Source organism: Tenrec ecaudatus, chromosome 3 (assembly GCF_050624435.1).
Source record: "Tenrec ecaudatus isolate mTenEca1 chromosome 3, mTenEca1.hap1, whole genome shotgun sequence".
Lineage (NCBI taxonomy): Eukaryota > Metazoa > Chordata > Mammalia > Afrosoricida > Tenrecidae > Tenrec > Tenrec ecaudatus.
In genome coordinates this window covers 174702645-174718412 of record NC_134532.1, presented here as the reverse complement: position 1 = coordinate 174718412, position 15768 = coordinate 174702645, and the positions used below count along the sequence as shown (strand labels likewise).

The 15768-nt window shown below is 43.7% G+C and overlaps 1 protein-coding gene across 3 annotated transcripts in view; it reads right to left on the bottom strand.

The window, feature by feature from the left end:
- GABRA4 (gamma-aminobutyric acid type A receptor subunit alpha4) overlaps positions 1 to 14579 on the bottom strand; it is a 109904-nt gene extending 95325 nt beyond the window's left edge. For 2 of the 3 annotated variants that reach the window (XM_075544980.1, XM_075544981.1), the window contains exons 1-2: positions 14551 to 14579; positions 13888 to 14006 (exon numbers count right to left, since the gene is read on the bottom strand). In XM_075544980.1, the coding sequence (XP_075401095.1) occupies positions 13888 to 14006; positions 14551 to 14579 (148 nt within the window). Of the gene's footprint in view, positions 1 to 13887; positions 14007 to 14482 lie in introns of all 3 variants that reach the window. The other variant, XM_075544979.1, reaches the window with a different exon arrangement.
- Between the last annotated feature and the right edge of the window lie 1189 nt (positions 14580 to 15768).

Below are 15768 nucleotides of genomic sequence, written 5' to 3'. Positions count from 1 at the left end.
CTTCTCGTTCTCTACATTAGCTCCTCAGCGCTGCACTTGAAACATTTCCAATTGCTCAGCCACCTGGATCTGTGCGTCCAGCTCTATCTTACGAAACATTGCTGCAGTGTCTTCAACAAGTCTTCAGTAACATATTTAAAGAAATCCCTAATCCTGTATGTCTCTATATTTACAGAATGGAGCAATCCCAGTCTTCCTCATATGAAACAGGACAGCAAATACCCACGGATATTTCTAAGGGAGCAGGAAACTCTAGAGAGCTCTACATCTTTCATTTGCTTAGATGACACGAGGCAAGTACTGTTTTCTGTTACACTTTACCAATCCAGGTCTACTTTGTAAACAATTTAAACCGCTGAATCCATAAGACAAGCATAACCAATCTAGTGAAAGATGGGCAAAAGCTGAAAACAGGCAATTCTAGAAGGAAAATTATCGTGGCTAAAGAAGATTTGAATAGAGAGTCAAACATTAACTATCAGAACACTCAAGTCATTTCACAGTGAAATACCATTGTCAGTATTTTAATGGTAGCATATAAAAATAATAACAATGTACCTATGCACAAGCGGGCTTCAAGACATTAATAGAAAAATGGGATTAAAAGATCATGGAATTTTTCCACATACTTTTGAAGACTACCCCCAGTCCTAAGTCTGGTGTGTGTGAGTGTGTCTGTGTGTGTGTGTGTGTGCGCGTGTGTATGTTGTAATAAAATATGTAATGGTATAAAGATCTCGGAATGTATATTCATTGTGGATGGCAATTTGTAAAACCACCATGCAAAGCAGCTTGGCATTCTCTCATCAAACTGAACGCCCACTTACAATAAACCCAGAGATCCATTTTAGGTTATATATGCAAAAGAAACTTTTGCACATTTCCAGCAGGAAATTTGAGCCAGGATATTCTCAGGAACACAGTCTTAGAAAAAAAGTAGAAAACTGCCTAGTGCCAACAGAGCAGATGAATAAACTGATTCCTATGCATATGGAAGCAATAATGAATGATCTGCAATATGTAAAATAAGAATGAATAGTAATAATATAAAATGAAGTGACAATATCAGAAGATTATACAGATAGCACGTAGAAGACAATTTAAAAATGTTAAGTGTACTTGAAAATGTCAGCAAATGCCGAAAGAAAATCAAGACAAGCACTTTTAAAGGATTCAGCATGGTAACTCTATTGTGGGTGTGGAAGAATGGAAACGGGATGGGGAGGAACCCTGTGTAACATAAGAGTTGCCAAAGTGCTAGGCATTGTGCTGGCTGATGGTCTAAATGATTTTTATTATAGGACATGAATAAACAGATTGGTGGATACATGGATAAAAAGCAGGCTTTGAATGGGCCAATAATGAGAGTGTGTTAGGAGCAATGGATTACTAGAATCCAGTTCTGTCACCTGAGGCTTATTAGAAAATAAATATATAAATAAGGCCTGGAGAATAAAGGAGCTCTTTGTTGAATTACCCACAAATGTCACTGGATGGATATTTTCATCCAAAAGAAATCTAATGAGCCAGTGATGAATTATCTAAGGATCCACAAAGTTACTCAGACCCTATATCTATTGTGGACCAGAGTCACTGTCTCGGAAGCCCAGAAGGGTGGCTCTGAGTTAGAATGGACCCAGTGAGTGTGAGTTTGGATTGTTTGCTTTCAAAAATGCCACATTGATTTTTGTAGATCTTGGCAAAAAAAATAAACAGATGATAACGCAAGTCTATCTTTTTTAGTTGTCAAATCAAGAGTGTAAAAATCAATGCATGTTCTGAATTCTATTCTCTCGTTTCCTCAAGGACTTCTCTTTTTCCTTTGCCTTTTCCTTCCACTCCTGTGTTTATTTAGCCTCTGTGCCCATCAGTACACAATCGAGTAATGGTATTTTTACCATCGATAAATAAACCAATCTTTCTCTTTGTGATCCTTAGAATAAAACTCCGAGGGGGAAACAACCTATAGCAGAGTCTGACAATTATTTTCCTTCCTGTTCACTCTGTCAAGGAGCCTAGCGCTGGGAGGGTTAAGCACTGCGGTGCTAACTGAGCGCCTGGCGATTCAGACCTTCTCTGGAGCTCTTCAGCAAACAGTCCTGGCAATCTGCTTCCATAAAACTTGTAGTCAATGAACCCTTATGGGCAATCCATGCTCTGTCACATGGGGTGTACTTGAAGACACCTCTCACTACAGCTCTCCCTTTTATCCAATATAATGTGGATTTTGTGCTGAGGGTTGAACAGAATTTCCATTGACTAATATGATCAGTTTTCTCTCTCCACAGCATTATTCTCTTCAGCTTAAAAATATGCTTAATGCCCTCATTTAAAGCAAACAAAAAAGCCTCTTGGTTTACTTATCTCTGCCTCTCCCACCTCATTTCTCTGTGCCTCTTTACATATGCCCAGAAAGAAACCCCTCCCATTCCCTCTTCAATTGGGGCCAAGCAGGTTTTCACCATCCCAATGAACAGAGTTGCTCTGTAAAAATCATGGTGCTGTTGTGAGATGCCACTGTCAGTTCTCATTCACAGAGACTCTGCGTAGAAAAGACCAGGACACTGCCTGTCCCAACACTCCTGAGCACTGCTGTGTTTGAGCCCTTTGCTGTTGTCATGGTCTGAATGCATCTCCTTGAAAATAGTCCTCTTCTTCACTGCGCCTCTTCCTTACCAAATGTGAAGTACTTCTCTAGAGTTGTCCCTCCGGATAACGTGTCCAACGTACATGAAACAAAGTCTAGCCAACTTCACACAAGTAAGGACCCTTCTGACTGTACTTCTGAGACTCGTGTATTTATTTTCTGACAGACCATGGTACAGGCTCTAATTTTCCCCAACACCATAATTCAAATGCATCAATTGTCCTTTAGTCCTCCCTATTCATTGTCCAGTGTTCCCACCCCAAACCCAAGCCCACTTTCACCAAGTCAGTTCTGACTCCCAGTGACCCTGTTAAGATAAAGTAGAACTGCCCGTTTGTGTTGCCAACACCTCACAGGCGCAGTCTCCTCTTTTTCCTAGGGGATTTGATCGTCTGACAATTGGTCAGCAGCCGTACGAGTAACTCATGACGACAGCAGTGAGGAGACGATGGAAACACCGTGTCATGGGTCACTTTTGTATTTTACACTTTAAAAGATCTTTTGAAGCCGATTAAGACAGACTAGGAAGAAGGATCTTCTAATCCACTTCAGAAAAAATTGGCCAGTCCAAACCCTATGGATAGCAGCAGAACGTCACCTCAGATAGGGCAGGAAGCTTAGCCCCTCAGATGGAAGGCATTCAAAGTACAGGGCAGAAGTAAAGTCAACCTTGATGATAAAGATGGAGTGCCATTGTAGGGACTTCCATTTGCTAGTGAGGCATGAATCAAAAGGAGAATAAACAAATTCAAGTTCCTATGAACAATCAGAACAGGAAACATATGTAATATGAATCAAGTGAAACTAGAAGTTGTCAGAAATTAAATAGAATACTTAAAGATTAATATTATAAACATTTGTGAAAGGAAGTAGACTGGTATTGGCCATTTTCAATTGAACCATGATAATGGTCTACAAGCCAGGAAGGATGAATTCAAGAGGAATGATCTCCTCTTCATAATCTAAAACAAAACATTATAAGGTATATTCTGATGTCAGTGATGGCATAATAGCCATATACTTATAAGGAAGACAAGATAATATAAGTAATATTACTCAAGCTAATACAACCTAATATTACTCAAATTTACGTACCAGCCACTAATGCCAAAATGAAAATAATTAAGATTTTTGCACCAACTTCTGTCATATGAAATTGATCAAACATGTGATTAAGATGCACTGATAATCACGACTGATTAGAATGTAAAAGTTAGAAGCACAGAGGAAGGATCAGCAATTGGAAAATACAGCCTTGGCGACAGAAATGACACCAGAAGTTGCAGATAAAATTCTCAAATTCAGTGACTCATTCATTGAAAATAACTTTTCCAACAAGGTACATTGCAAGAGTACATGTGGATCTCAAAGGATGCAATGCACAGGGACAAACTGACTCCATATGTGACTGCCATCCATCAGACCATCAAATAAATGTTCACATTAAAATCTAAGTTTAAGATAAGTTTAACGCATCAACAAGAGCCAAAGTATGGCTTCAATGGTATACCACCGAATTGAGAGACCATCTTAAAAATAGTTTCACTTAGCAAACCCTAGTGACCTGGGATTTTACACTGATATCATGTTGAAAAAGGCATTATATTGAAAATGTTGATAATACTAAATATAACGGTAGAATTTTAAATTTCTTATATAAGTTCATCTGTCAGCAGGGTGTGAAATGATCAAACTCAGCCTTGCTTTACAGAGGCTGTTCACAGTGCTTGCTTAGGGAACACAGTCTCTTGGTTTTCCTCCTCCATCTCGGCTCCTTCTCAGTCACCCTGGAACTGAGAACTCTCTTCCTCTCCCCTAACTCCTAACAATTGGGCCTTCCAGAGTACAAACATTGTACCTTTTCTCTGTCACTGTCAATACAATGCTGATCACTTTAAATTCCTTAGTTTTCGTAGTTTTTATGCAACTTTCCTTTCTGACTTCCAGACTCATCTCCACTTGATATCTAATAGTTGTTTTAAATTTAACAGGTGTATATACAATGATTTTTCTATGCACACGAGTCTGCTTCTGCCTGAATTTCAGTGTTGGTAATTTTATTCTTCTAGATGAGCAGGTAAACAAAACAAAAACCAACCACCTCTGTCACTGTGTTGGACACGCTCCTGTCAGCATTATCGCTATCTTCAGTCGACTCCGAATGCAAAGTACAGCCAGAAGCCAACCATTGCTCACATTTCTCTGTTATCGGTGTGGTTAAAGTGCCTATTATGTCTGTCTGGTTTCAGATGAACACCTGTCTCCATCTGCCTTGCCCCTGGCATAGCAGCCAGGTGATCATTTTAAAATAAGTCACCGTCGGTGCTGGTTTGATGACAGTCCTCCAAAGACGCAAGACTTCACTCAGTGGAAGCAAAATCTTTCCTCGTCTACAAATTTCTATTTAAAAGTCCTTTTTATCCTACTCACCATTTCACACTCCTTTGTTCCATTAAAATTCACGTGGTTCAGCGGGTTCGCGGTTGGACAGCTTTCCCGAATACACTGACCTACAGGAGTCAGTATGCTTCTTGGAAACCCGATGGACCAGATGAGCCCGCTCTACTGTGCTCTACAGCAGCGGCTCTCAACCTCTGGGTCGCGACCCCTTTGGAGGTCGACGGATCCTTTCACAGGGGTTTCCTGATTAATAACAGTAACAAAATTACCGTTTCTTGGGGTCACCACAACATGAGGAACTGTATGAAAGTGTCACGGCATTAGGAAGGTTGAGAACCACTGTTCTACAAGGTCATTATGAGTCAGAATCGACTCAAATTTAGGGGGGTTGCTTTGGTTTGGGGTAGCCACACTGACTTCTTCAATCAGTATGTTGGCACTTGCAATGCCTCCACACCAGCCTCCAAACACCTCCTTGGATCATTCCAGTGCTCCCCAGGGCATGGTATCATTGCTTTGGCAAACCCTCCCTTTTAAAAAAAATTAGCTGTTTCTGATAGTCTGTATGTTACTTGTTTCTCTTGATTATTTTCCACTTACTCCACTACCACTATACGCTCAAGAAAGCAGACATTTCTGTCACTATTATTCACATCTTCAGTGCCACCCTAGAACAATGTCTGGAACACAATAAATTACTGATGAGATTTTGATGAAGAGTAACTGGAATTAATCTATCTCCATTTCTTAATATCAAAGGAGTATTTGGCAGAGGCACCCGAGTCTTCTTTCCCAACACACTCTGTTTTCTTCACTTCTGTAACTTGGTACCCTCTTCGTTGCCCCACTAAAAGAAGAGGCAGACCTTCAATAGGATGGAAGACGCAGTGATGGGCCCAAACATAGCCACAATTGTAAGGAAGGTGCGGGGCGGCGCAGCGTTTGGTTCCGGGGCCCTGAGCGTCACTACGAGTTGGAACTGAGGCCATGAGTTCATAAAAACAACAGTTGCCCTACTTCATCACCGCCTCTTCTTTCTTGCTACCCTTTCATACTTCTGACTTGTCTGCCTTTCTTCAAATGTTGACATTCCGGGGGCTTTGTCTGGAGGGTTCTTGTCTCCACTCTACTCTCTCCATTCCTGCTCACAGCTTCCTACACTGCTGACTCTCTTGTGTACTACAAGATAAACTTTCGTCTGAGCAGTAAATAAACAACTACTGCTAGAAGGCAACAAATGCAGCATCCTGCGCCCAACATGTCCGTATAGGACCTGGTGACTCCCCTCACCCCTCCTTTGGTGCTCCTCAACTTTCACTGCCAACATTTTCTTTCCAGTTTCTCTTAAGTACCCATCTGTTATTTTTATTTCTCCCTTTGCTTTTCTACCCATATCCAACCCATTGCTAGTTCCTTGTTGAATTGTCACTCCAAAATATATCTCACTGTATGCAATTGTACCATCTTCACCATCCCTGCTGCCTAGTCAACCATGTCATCACTTAGGAGTTTCACTCAAAATTCACTGTCAGCAAGTCAATTTTGACCCATAGTGACCCTGTAGAACAAGGCAGAAGTACCCTGTTGGGTTTACAACAGTTTAAATCTCTATAGGAGCAGAAAATCTTGACTTTCTTCCACAGAGAAATTGATGGGTTCGAACTGCTGATCTTGCAATCAATGCATAGCCCACTTTGCTACCAGCATTCCCATAACTTCTAAATATCACCAATGAATTAAATGTCTTCCTTGCTTCCAATATGGCTTCACCTCATTTTCTAAGACTTTCTTCATGTAGCAGAGGAACTATATTGTAATTTATGTAGTAATGCTATCACTACTTAACATTCAATAGTTTCCAGTTTCACTAAGAGAATAAGCTAAGCTCCCTTACAGAATCTTCAAAAGCCTTCTTGTTCTGATCTCTGCCTACCTCCTCACCTTGTCCTATGAGATGCTTGCTCTTGCTTCCTGTAAGTCACACTAGATACTTTAATGTCTAAATATACTCATCCATTTTTTCGCCTTAAGATCTTTGCACTTCTTTCTGAGAATTATTCTACTTTTTCCTTGACTGGTACCTTTATGTTATTTGAAAATTCTTCCTGGAAAAAACTGGAATAGATCCCTCTTCCAACTTATTCTCTCTCTTAGTATCCTATTTGATTTCTCATTAAAGTTTTAATGTAATTAATCTGTTGTTTGAGATTGTTATGTCTCTACTACTAAATAAAAAGGCCCAAGAGACCTGACTCAGATTTACACATTCACAACCTAACATTACTCAATACTCATTAGTTCAACAAATCAGAAAAGAATAAAGCTGGAGTTTTCTGTTGCATTGCATATTTGAAACCTTCCTATTTGTCTGCTTAAAAACACATATTTTCTATTAACATTCAATAGTTAGCACCAAACCCAAAAAACCCCAAAACCATCCCAAACCTACTGCCATCAAGTCAATTCTGACCCAGATCAACCCTATAGAACAGAGTATAGCTGCTTCTCAGGGTTTGGAGACTGTGAATCTTTAGAGAAGCAGACAGCCTCCTCTTTCTTCTGAAGGGTTACTGATGGGTTTGAACTGCTAACCTTTCAGTTAGCAGTCTAATGCTTATTCCTTAATGTTAGTGTATGACACATTGAATTTTTAAAAAATCATTTTATTGGGGGATCGTACAACTCTTAGCACAATCCATCCATCCATCCATTGTGTCAAGCCCATTTGTACATTTGTTGCCATCATCATTCTCAAAACATTTCCTTTCTACTTGAGCTCTTAGTATCAGCTCTCCATTTTACCCTCCCTCCCCGCCCCCTCTCTCTCATGAACCCTTGATACTTTATAAATTATTTTTATGTTGTCATGTCTTACACTGTCCGATGTCTCCCTTCACCTACTTTTCTATAGTCCATCCCCTAGGGAGGGGTTCTATGTAGATCCTTGTAACCAGTGCCCCCTTTCTACCCCACCTTCCCTCATTGGTCCTGAGGGGTTCATCTGTCCTGGATTCCCTGTGTTTGACACATTGAACTTAAATGGGGATATAGACAGTTTGAAAACATTAAGAGGGTATTTAAATTTTGGAATGATATTCCAAGTATAATTAAATATATAACATTTCCCATATGTTCTTTTTAATTTACAGTGATAGTAGGGGTTTAAAATAAAAGTTCTCATTTCATTCCCTGATGGGAAATAGAGTGCGGTTGGGATAACATTGGACTTCTATCCACAGGGTTGGTGGTTCAAATACACCAGCTGCTCAACAGGAGAGAAACAAGGCCGTCTGTGCCCACAGAGAATCACAGAGCCTCGGAGAACCTATGTAGGGTGGTTATTAGTTGGGATTTAAATGATACATTCTGCTTTGCAATAGTAAGGAATACTGAAGAAAGTTGGGTGCTTGCTGATGCAAGAAAGACTTGTAAGTGGATGTAGTGATAACCAGTTGTCTCAGTAAGAGTTTGAAGGTTGGGATGTGAACGGCAGCTTTCCCCATAATTAGCTGTAGCAATCTTGGTCCATTCACTGCCTTTCTCAGTCCCTTCTCAGAGGAATGCTCACACCCTGCGTCTCTTGTGTTCTTGTGATAAATGTATTAGATCTTGCACATGAAACTGTCATCCAAATGAAGTGTTCATTCATGAGCACTGGGGCTGTGTTCATTCAGAGAGGTTGTGACAGGGGATCCAAGGCAAGCAACCATCAGTCCAGGTCCTGCAGCCTCAAAAGATGACTATGCATCCAAAAAGGCTGAGCAGATCTTCCTGACATAGAAAGTGGGTAAGGGCAAGCTTCCTGAGGCATCTCCTGGTGGGGCACACACCAGCTCTGCATTCTTAAAGTGGCAAGAATTGTGCAGGAAGTGGGTAAGGACACAGTGGGATGATTTTCTAGCTTCTTTGTGGAAGCGTTCACATAGGTGTCACTTCTAAGCAGGTGCAGCCTATTTCAGAACGATAGCAAGCTGATTGTCAGAGCCTGAAAGACCTTGTCCCTCCCACACCCTGTAGGAACCTCAATTCCACTCCTCTCATCTTGCCCCCTTCCTTCTCTTTCCTCCTCAAGAGGATAATATGGGAGACAAGGGAGAGGAGATCCTGAAGGGATGAAAGAAGCAAGCCATCTCAGTTGCTTTTATGTCCCCATTGCAGGCTGTACTGAGGAGTTTAAAAAGATGTTCTTTCGTTTCCAAAATCTATTTCAGCCCCTTCCTGGCCTACTGAGCGATCACAAGGTACCCAATTTCAGTTCAAATCTTTGCTTTTAGTTTTATTTTAAGTGGAATAGAGCAAAGTTGTATAAACAGATATGAAGGCAATGCTCCACAAAGACCATAAGTAGGATTAAAGGAACCAGGAAGTCGGTGTATATTTATTGCCTAATGGCCAGAATCAGAACCGTTCTCATTTTACTTCTCAAATGTCAAACTTTCCCCAAGTATAAATGCCAAAGACGAGATCACACACGTGGCATCTAAGAGTCTATGCTAATAAGGGTTCGGTGATGCACATTTGTAACATGGAAACAGATTGCACATTTTCTTTCTTTTTCAGGTGAGAATTACTATTCTCTTGTCACATTTGGAATACTACACCTTTACAGAGAATGACCCACTTCAAAAAATGAATCACACTTACCACAAATATTGATGAGAGAATAAAAACAAAACCAAACGCAATGTTATGTAGTACATTCTCAATGACTAATCCACTGCTAACACTTCAAGTCAGGTGAATTCCACTCCTTTCCATAATGCTAGAAAAGTATCTCTATGCACGCACTATCGATTGCTTGTCAATGACAAGCAAAATGACTAATAATGTCCTTGAGACATTTCGGCAATGTTGAAGTGAACCCAAATCTAGGAATTGCCTTTGGTATCTTCTTGTACTCATTGGACGAGCCATGCAACGGGATGGGAGAGGGTATTATTGCTGCTATCCAACTCACAGCCACTCGGTGGACAACACAATGAAACACTGCCTGGTCCTGCACCGGCCTCACAGTCATTGTTATACTGGAGCCGTGTGATAGCCACTGTGCCAGTCCATCTCACTGATGGTGTTTCTCTTTTTTGTTGACCCCCCTGCTTGACCAGACACGATGAAGTTTTCCTGACACCTTGCTTAAAGTCCACGAGATGAGATGGGAGAGGATGGATGGTAAAAAGCACCCATCTACAGTGAATCTCCCTTTGCTTCTGTATTGTTGCTTTTTTTAAATGAACTGGGAATTATACTATTTTCATCAGTTAATAATATAGTGACATTGTTTTAGTTACAACTCCATGTTCATTTATTCTCAGGTAAATCAACTCTCTAATGCATCTTTAAATTATAATTTGTTACTTCTGTCAATTCCTGTTCTTTCCTTGAAAGGTCAGGCTTAAAATCTTCCTAGGCAGATAAATCCTCTTTTATTGAGATAGCTTAGACTTACATGGTATCAAATCATCTGAAATATTTGCCATAAAACTATTTTTGATCTAATATGATAGTTTCCCACTCACTTCTGAAAGATCATGCACTGACAAATGATTCATTTCTCTGATGAAGTCTCTTTTCAGGTTTGCATGAATGCAAATGCAGTGCACAGCACCCGAACTCTGGGAAGGCAACAAAAAAAGAACCCAAATCTTTCCTCCTTCTCATCCCTCCTGACCACTGTCAGTGCATAAAGAAAGACTCAAGTAATAGACTCTATGGTGTCCCGTGCCCTTCCAGTCTAGAAACCAGAATTTGCTGTGTGTTCTTGCACATACCATTTTCCCCTTTTGGCCCTCAGTACCACCATCTATTACAGGAAAAGGAGACGAGATGGTCTCCAAAGTAGTATGGGACCTATTCTACATGACGTCCAAGGATGCTTTCTTTGAGACCCTACTGAAGGCCATTCCCTTCAGCCTATAGGGTCAGGTGTCTTTCACATTGTATCTAATGAGGTCCCCTGGTTGGAGAATGCTCTGCTCTCACTCTTATACTTCCTCCACTCTCCCATCTTTACGTGCCCTAAATAAAACCAAACCCATTACCTTTGAGTCAATTCTAGCACATGCCCTATTCGGGATTTACAACTCTAAATATTTAGGAGAACACCTAGCCATTAGCTTTGTCGCATGGAGCAGCTGGTGAGTTTGAACCACTCACCTTGCGATTATCAGCCCACTGCCAAACCCAAACCATCAACAGGGCTCCTACAAAACAAACAAAGAACAACTGACTGCCATTGAGTCCATTCTGACTCAGAGAGAGGGACCCTTCCAGCAGAGGAGACGTGAACTCAGGGGTTCCTTCTAAATCCACTGCTGTTGAGACAAGCCCAACTCCCAGCACCTCTGAAAAAGGCAGTCGGGCTGCCCCTGTGAGTTTCTGAGACTATACAAATGTACAGGATCAGAAAACTTCATCTTTCTCCCAAAGAGCGGGCTCCTTACACAACTAAAAAGACATTTAAAATTCCTCAGTGTCGAAACTTGGTGAAAGTCCTCAGTGTGACCCTCATCACCGAGGGTCTGATATCATACCCATTGTCAATGTATGGCTTTTCAATACACAGCCTGATCTTAATTCACACCCTGCCTCTTTGACCTTGGACTAATTATGTTGTTTTTGAGCCTCAATTTCTTCATCTGTGAAAGGGAAATTGAATAGTATTCTCTCAGGTTTGTTATGGGGATTAAACACACCTGTAAAATGACTGATGCACATGAAAATTAAAATACATAAATGCCTTTTAAATACTAGGGGTCATTGTTGTTGCTACTATTATGTAGAATAGAATAGACGCTCCCTTAATCTAGGGCCCGTGTTCCTGAATCTATTCTGACTCACAGTGACCACATGGGACACCACAGTTATCCCATGGAGTTTTCTAGGCTGTGTCAATTTGTCAGGTTTTTTCCTTCCTCAGAGGAGCTGGTGGTCTTAATTGCTGGGAGTGTATTCAAACTAGCAACCTTTCCATTAGCAGACAAGGACTCAACTACTGTGGCACCAGCAGGGGCATTCTGAGGGCAGGAAGGGTTACAGACCAGGTCAGGTCACACTTAGAGGAGGGGACACCATCATTACTGCCTCTACATTTCTGTGCAGTCTTTCAGCAGTTATGCATCCTTTTTACAAAAGCATTCCTGGTTTTAGTTGTAAATAACAAATACCTTTTTCACAAACCCAGCTTACATAGATCATTATACCCTACAAGGCTAAAATTTACTTTTTGAACCCTCTAATAAGCCCCTATCATCACTGTTATTACCATCCAATTAGACTGATGCTTCAAATCATGTGATTTTTGCCTAAACAATTTTTCATTGCTACCCATTACTTTTATAGTTACTGGCTCTGTCAAATTTTCTTGTGCTTTACCTATAATATTGTAATACTCCAATAACCCTTTTTTTAAAGAATAAAGCGCTGATTAAAGGAAGGGAAAAATCAAAGCAGGCTTCCACTGAAAACCAAAACCGTTCACTGCCATGAGTGGATGCCGCCTCATGGTGCCCCTTTAGGACAGGGTACAACTGCCCCTGTGAGTTTCCAAGACTCTCCTTACTGGAGGAGAAACCCCTCGGGTCTTTCTCCCGAGGACCAGTGGGTAGTTCCAAACTGCTGACCTTGAAGTTAGCAGCCAAACTCACAACCTCTAGGCCACCAGGGCTCCTTACAGTCAATTACTAATAATGTGGCAATTCATTGTAGAAAGATGAAAAACAAACAAAGATTGTTGGGAGTATTCAAAATATCTAAGAACTATTACATGGAAGCAATGTTCAAGCATAGCATATATTATTCTGTGCTTAATATTGACAATCAACATTACTAAAGATTCTTGGTGGTCTGTTATGAGGAGGCCCATGGGGGAGGAAAGGGTGACACTGATTCTAGAGATGTGACTGGTCCCCAGGGATCCGGTGTAACTAGTTCCCTGTAGTGCCAAGTACAGGGAGTTCATAGTCAGGAGGCCAGAGAGCACCTAGAGGGTTATCCTGGGTGTGTCTGTCCCCTCTCTGAACTGGACGGAGAGGGCATTCTAGGCCAAGAGTTAGCACTTAAGACTCTAGGAACTTGGTGCCTTGACGATAAGGTTGCCCCCTGGGTGGCCGTTACATAAGGGAAAGAAATATGACTACGGTAAAGAGCAATGGTACTGTTAGGGGATCATCTGATCATAACTCTTCATTGAAGGAGGGATACATCTTCATAGCTCTGACTCTGAAGTCTTCGGAGAGACTTCAAATGCCACCCCGCCAGAGAAAGTAAAGATCCATCTCTCTGTAGAAGAGCACAGGCAGGCACTAGGTTCTCTCTAGCAGAGCAGATAGCTTCGTGCCCCAGATTCATGTCCTAGGTAGAACACCAGGTCGACATTTTGGCAGAGGGACAGACACGTGGCAGGGCAAGGGACTTAGGATCAGCTGCCTCAGGTGCCAACTGCTGTGAGCCAAGTAGCCTAGGCCAGGCAAACTCCTCTCTCCATGAGCAGAACAGCTCCGCAGCTGAGCCCAGAGATCCTATTTTTGACTCTACCCCTCCAGCCTCCCCCACCCAGAAGCCAGGTCCCAGGAGGTAATTAGTGTGGGGGAGAGGCAAAGCCTCTGAGGGGGCAGGGAGATGAGAAAGTACGGTGGGGGCGGCCCTCCTTGTCATAGGTCTCACGAAGAGAGGAGAGGAGAGAAGAGCAAGTGAGTGAGAAAAAGGGAGATTTTTATTGATTTATATATATTTTTTAATTTTGCTTGTGAGGCATACCTAATGATATTCCCACAGACAGACAGACAGGCAAACGAAGAGAAGGACAGACAGGACACAACTTGCGCGTTTGGAATCGTTCATACCCCCAAATCCAGGACGCAGCCTGTTGTCATAACCATCCAGTAAACCGTCCAGGATGCGGGTAAAATTTTCCGGGCATAATTTCTCTTCCTTTTGGTTCTGTCCTGGGGATTCGTTTAAACTGAAAGTGGGAATAAATAAATAAATAAATAAATAAATAAATAAATAAATAAGTAAGTAAATAAGTAAATAAATAAATAAATAAATAGACACCATGGAGAACCAAAACAAAACAAAACAGAAACGGGGGCGGGCGGCATTATTTTAAGAATCTGCGCCAGAGAACAGGTGGTGACAGAAGGTTAATCTAGGGAAAGAGTCCCTGGCTTTGCCCCCAGCGATCCGGGCAGGGCTGCCGGAAGGAGGGGGCACGCAGCCAGGACCAGGGACAGCGCACCCCGCACGCACGCACTCGGGGAACCCACTCGCTCTCCGTCTCTACGTGGTCCCACGGCTGCCTGGTTGCCGATCCGGACCTGGCAGGGACGGCTGGAGGGTCGAGCTCGCCCCGCAAGCGTGGCGGCTGGCCGAAGGGGACCAGGGACGGGCCCCCCTCTCCCGCCTCCCACTGCCCCCGCAACCCGAGAACTCACTCACCAATCCGCCAGGCACAGGGAGTGCAGGAGGGCGAAACTGGCCACGGCGGACAACGCGATTGCGGGCACCTTCTTGGCAGAAACCATCTTTGCCACATGCCATACTTCAAGCCTGTTCCCGTTTCCAGGCTCCGGAGATGCCCCGCGCGGGCGGCGAGCGCAGAGGGCAGCGCGGCTCCTGGCGGCGTGCGCACCCTCGCGCTCCCTCTCCCTCTCCCTCTCCCCGTCGCCGGCGCCCGGCGCCCGGCGCCCGGTGCCCGCAGCCCGCGCCGCGGTGGGCGTGTGTGCGCACGCGGGCCGGGGAGGCGGACCCTGCCCGTCCTCGCCCCGCGCCGCGCGCCCAGCTGCCCGCGTGTCCCTGGAGCGCTGCCACCGCGCAACGCCCTGGCCCGAGCGCACCTGCCGATTCCGGGCGGCACTCGGGGCGCGCACGCCGGCTAGGCACCCCAGGGCGTCCAGACCGCTACCGCCCCGGAGGAAGGCGGGGGTCCCAGGCCCCTCCGCCGCAGCCGCCACCCCCCATGCCCAAGCTATATCCCCGCCCTCACGGAGGCACAGCCTCCTCTTCTCCCGCCCAGAGCCCTCCTGAGCGAAGGGATGGGGAGCGAACCAATCAAACGCGTCTCTCCTTAGGTTGGGTGAGCACCTGTTTGTGTGCTGTACCCATTTTCACGTCCTGAGGTGGAGAAAGAAAGGGCAGGGGGAAGGGATGACCGGCCGAGGGAGGGAGGTGGAAAGGGGAGGGGATCCAGTCTGGGCAAAAACAATCCAGGAGCGCCTCCTCTTTCGGAGTAGGAGGAGGGAAAAAAGAGTTGAAAAAGCTTCTCCTTGGTAGAAAGAGTGACGCTCTCTGGGCGGACTCTCGCCCAACTGTTAGGAAGTGGACTTGAACCTCCACGCGTTTGCCTTGCAACTACCGAGAAGACACCAAATCGCTTTACTTTGCCTGTCCCCACAGGGCACTGGGGGCTCCTTCATATTCTCTAGGTGAGGGAGCAGGTGAGACTGGCGACCGCTGGTCAAAATCACTTTCAATTCTTGTGACACTCATTCAAAAGACCTGACTTCCTTCCAGAGGTTGACCATTTCAGGAAAGGGCGGAGCTAAGGGTCTTCTTGGAGGGCAAACATAACAATTGTGCAGGTGGCCCAGGATCCTGGAGCAGTGTTTCCTTCTGTTGGATACGTGGGTGGCTATGGGTCGGAACCAACTGGAAGGCACCCACTACCACCACCACCACCACCAAACTCCAGGAGGGCAGAGATGGTGTGATTTTTGTTACCTACC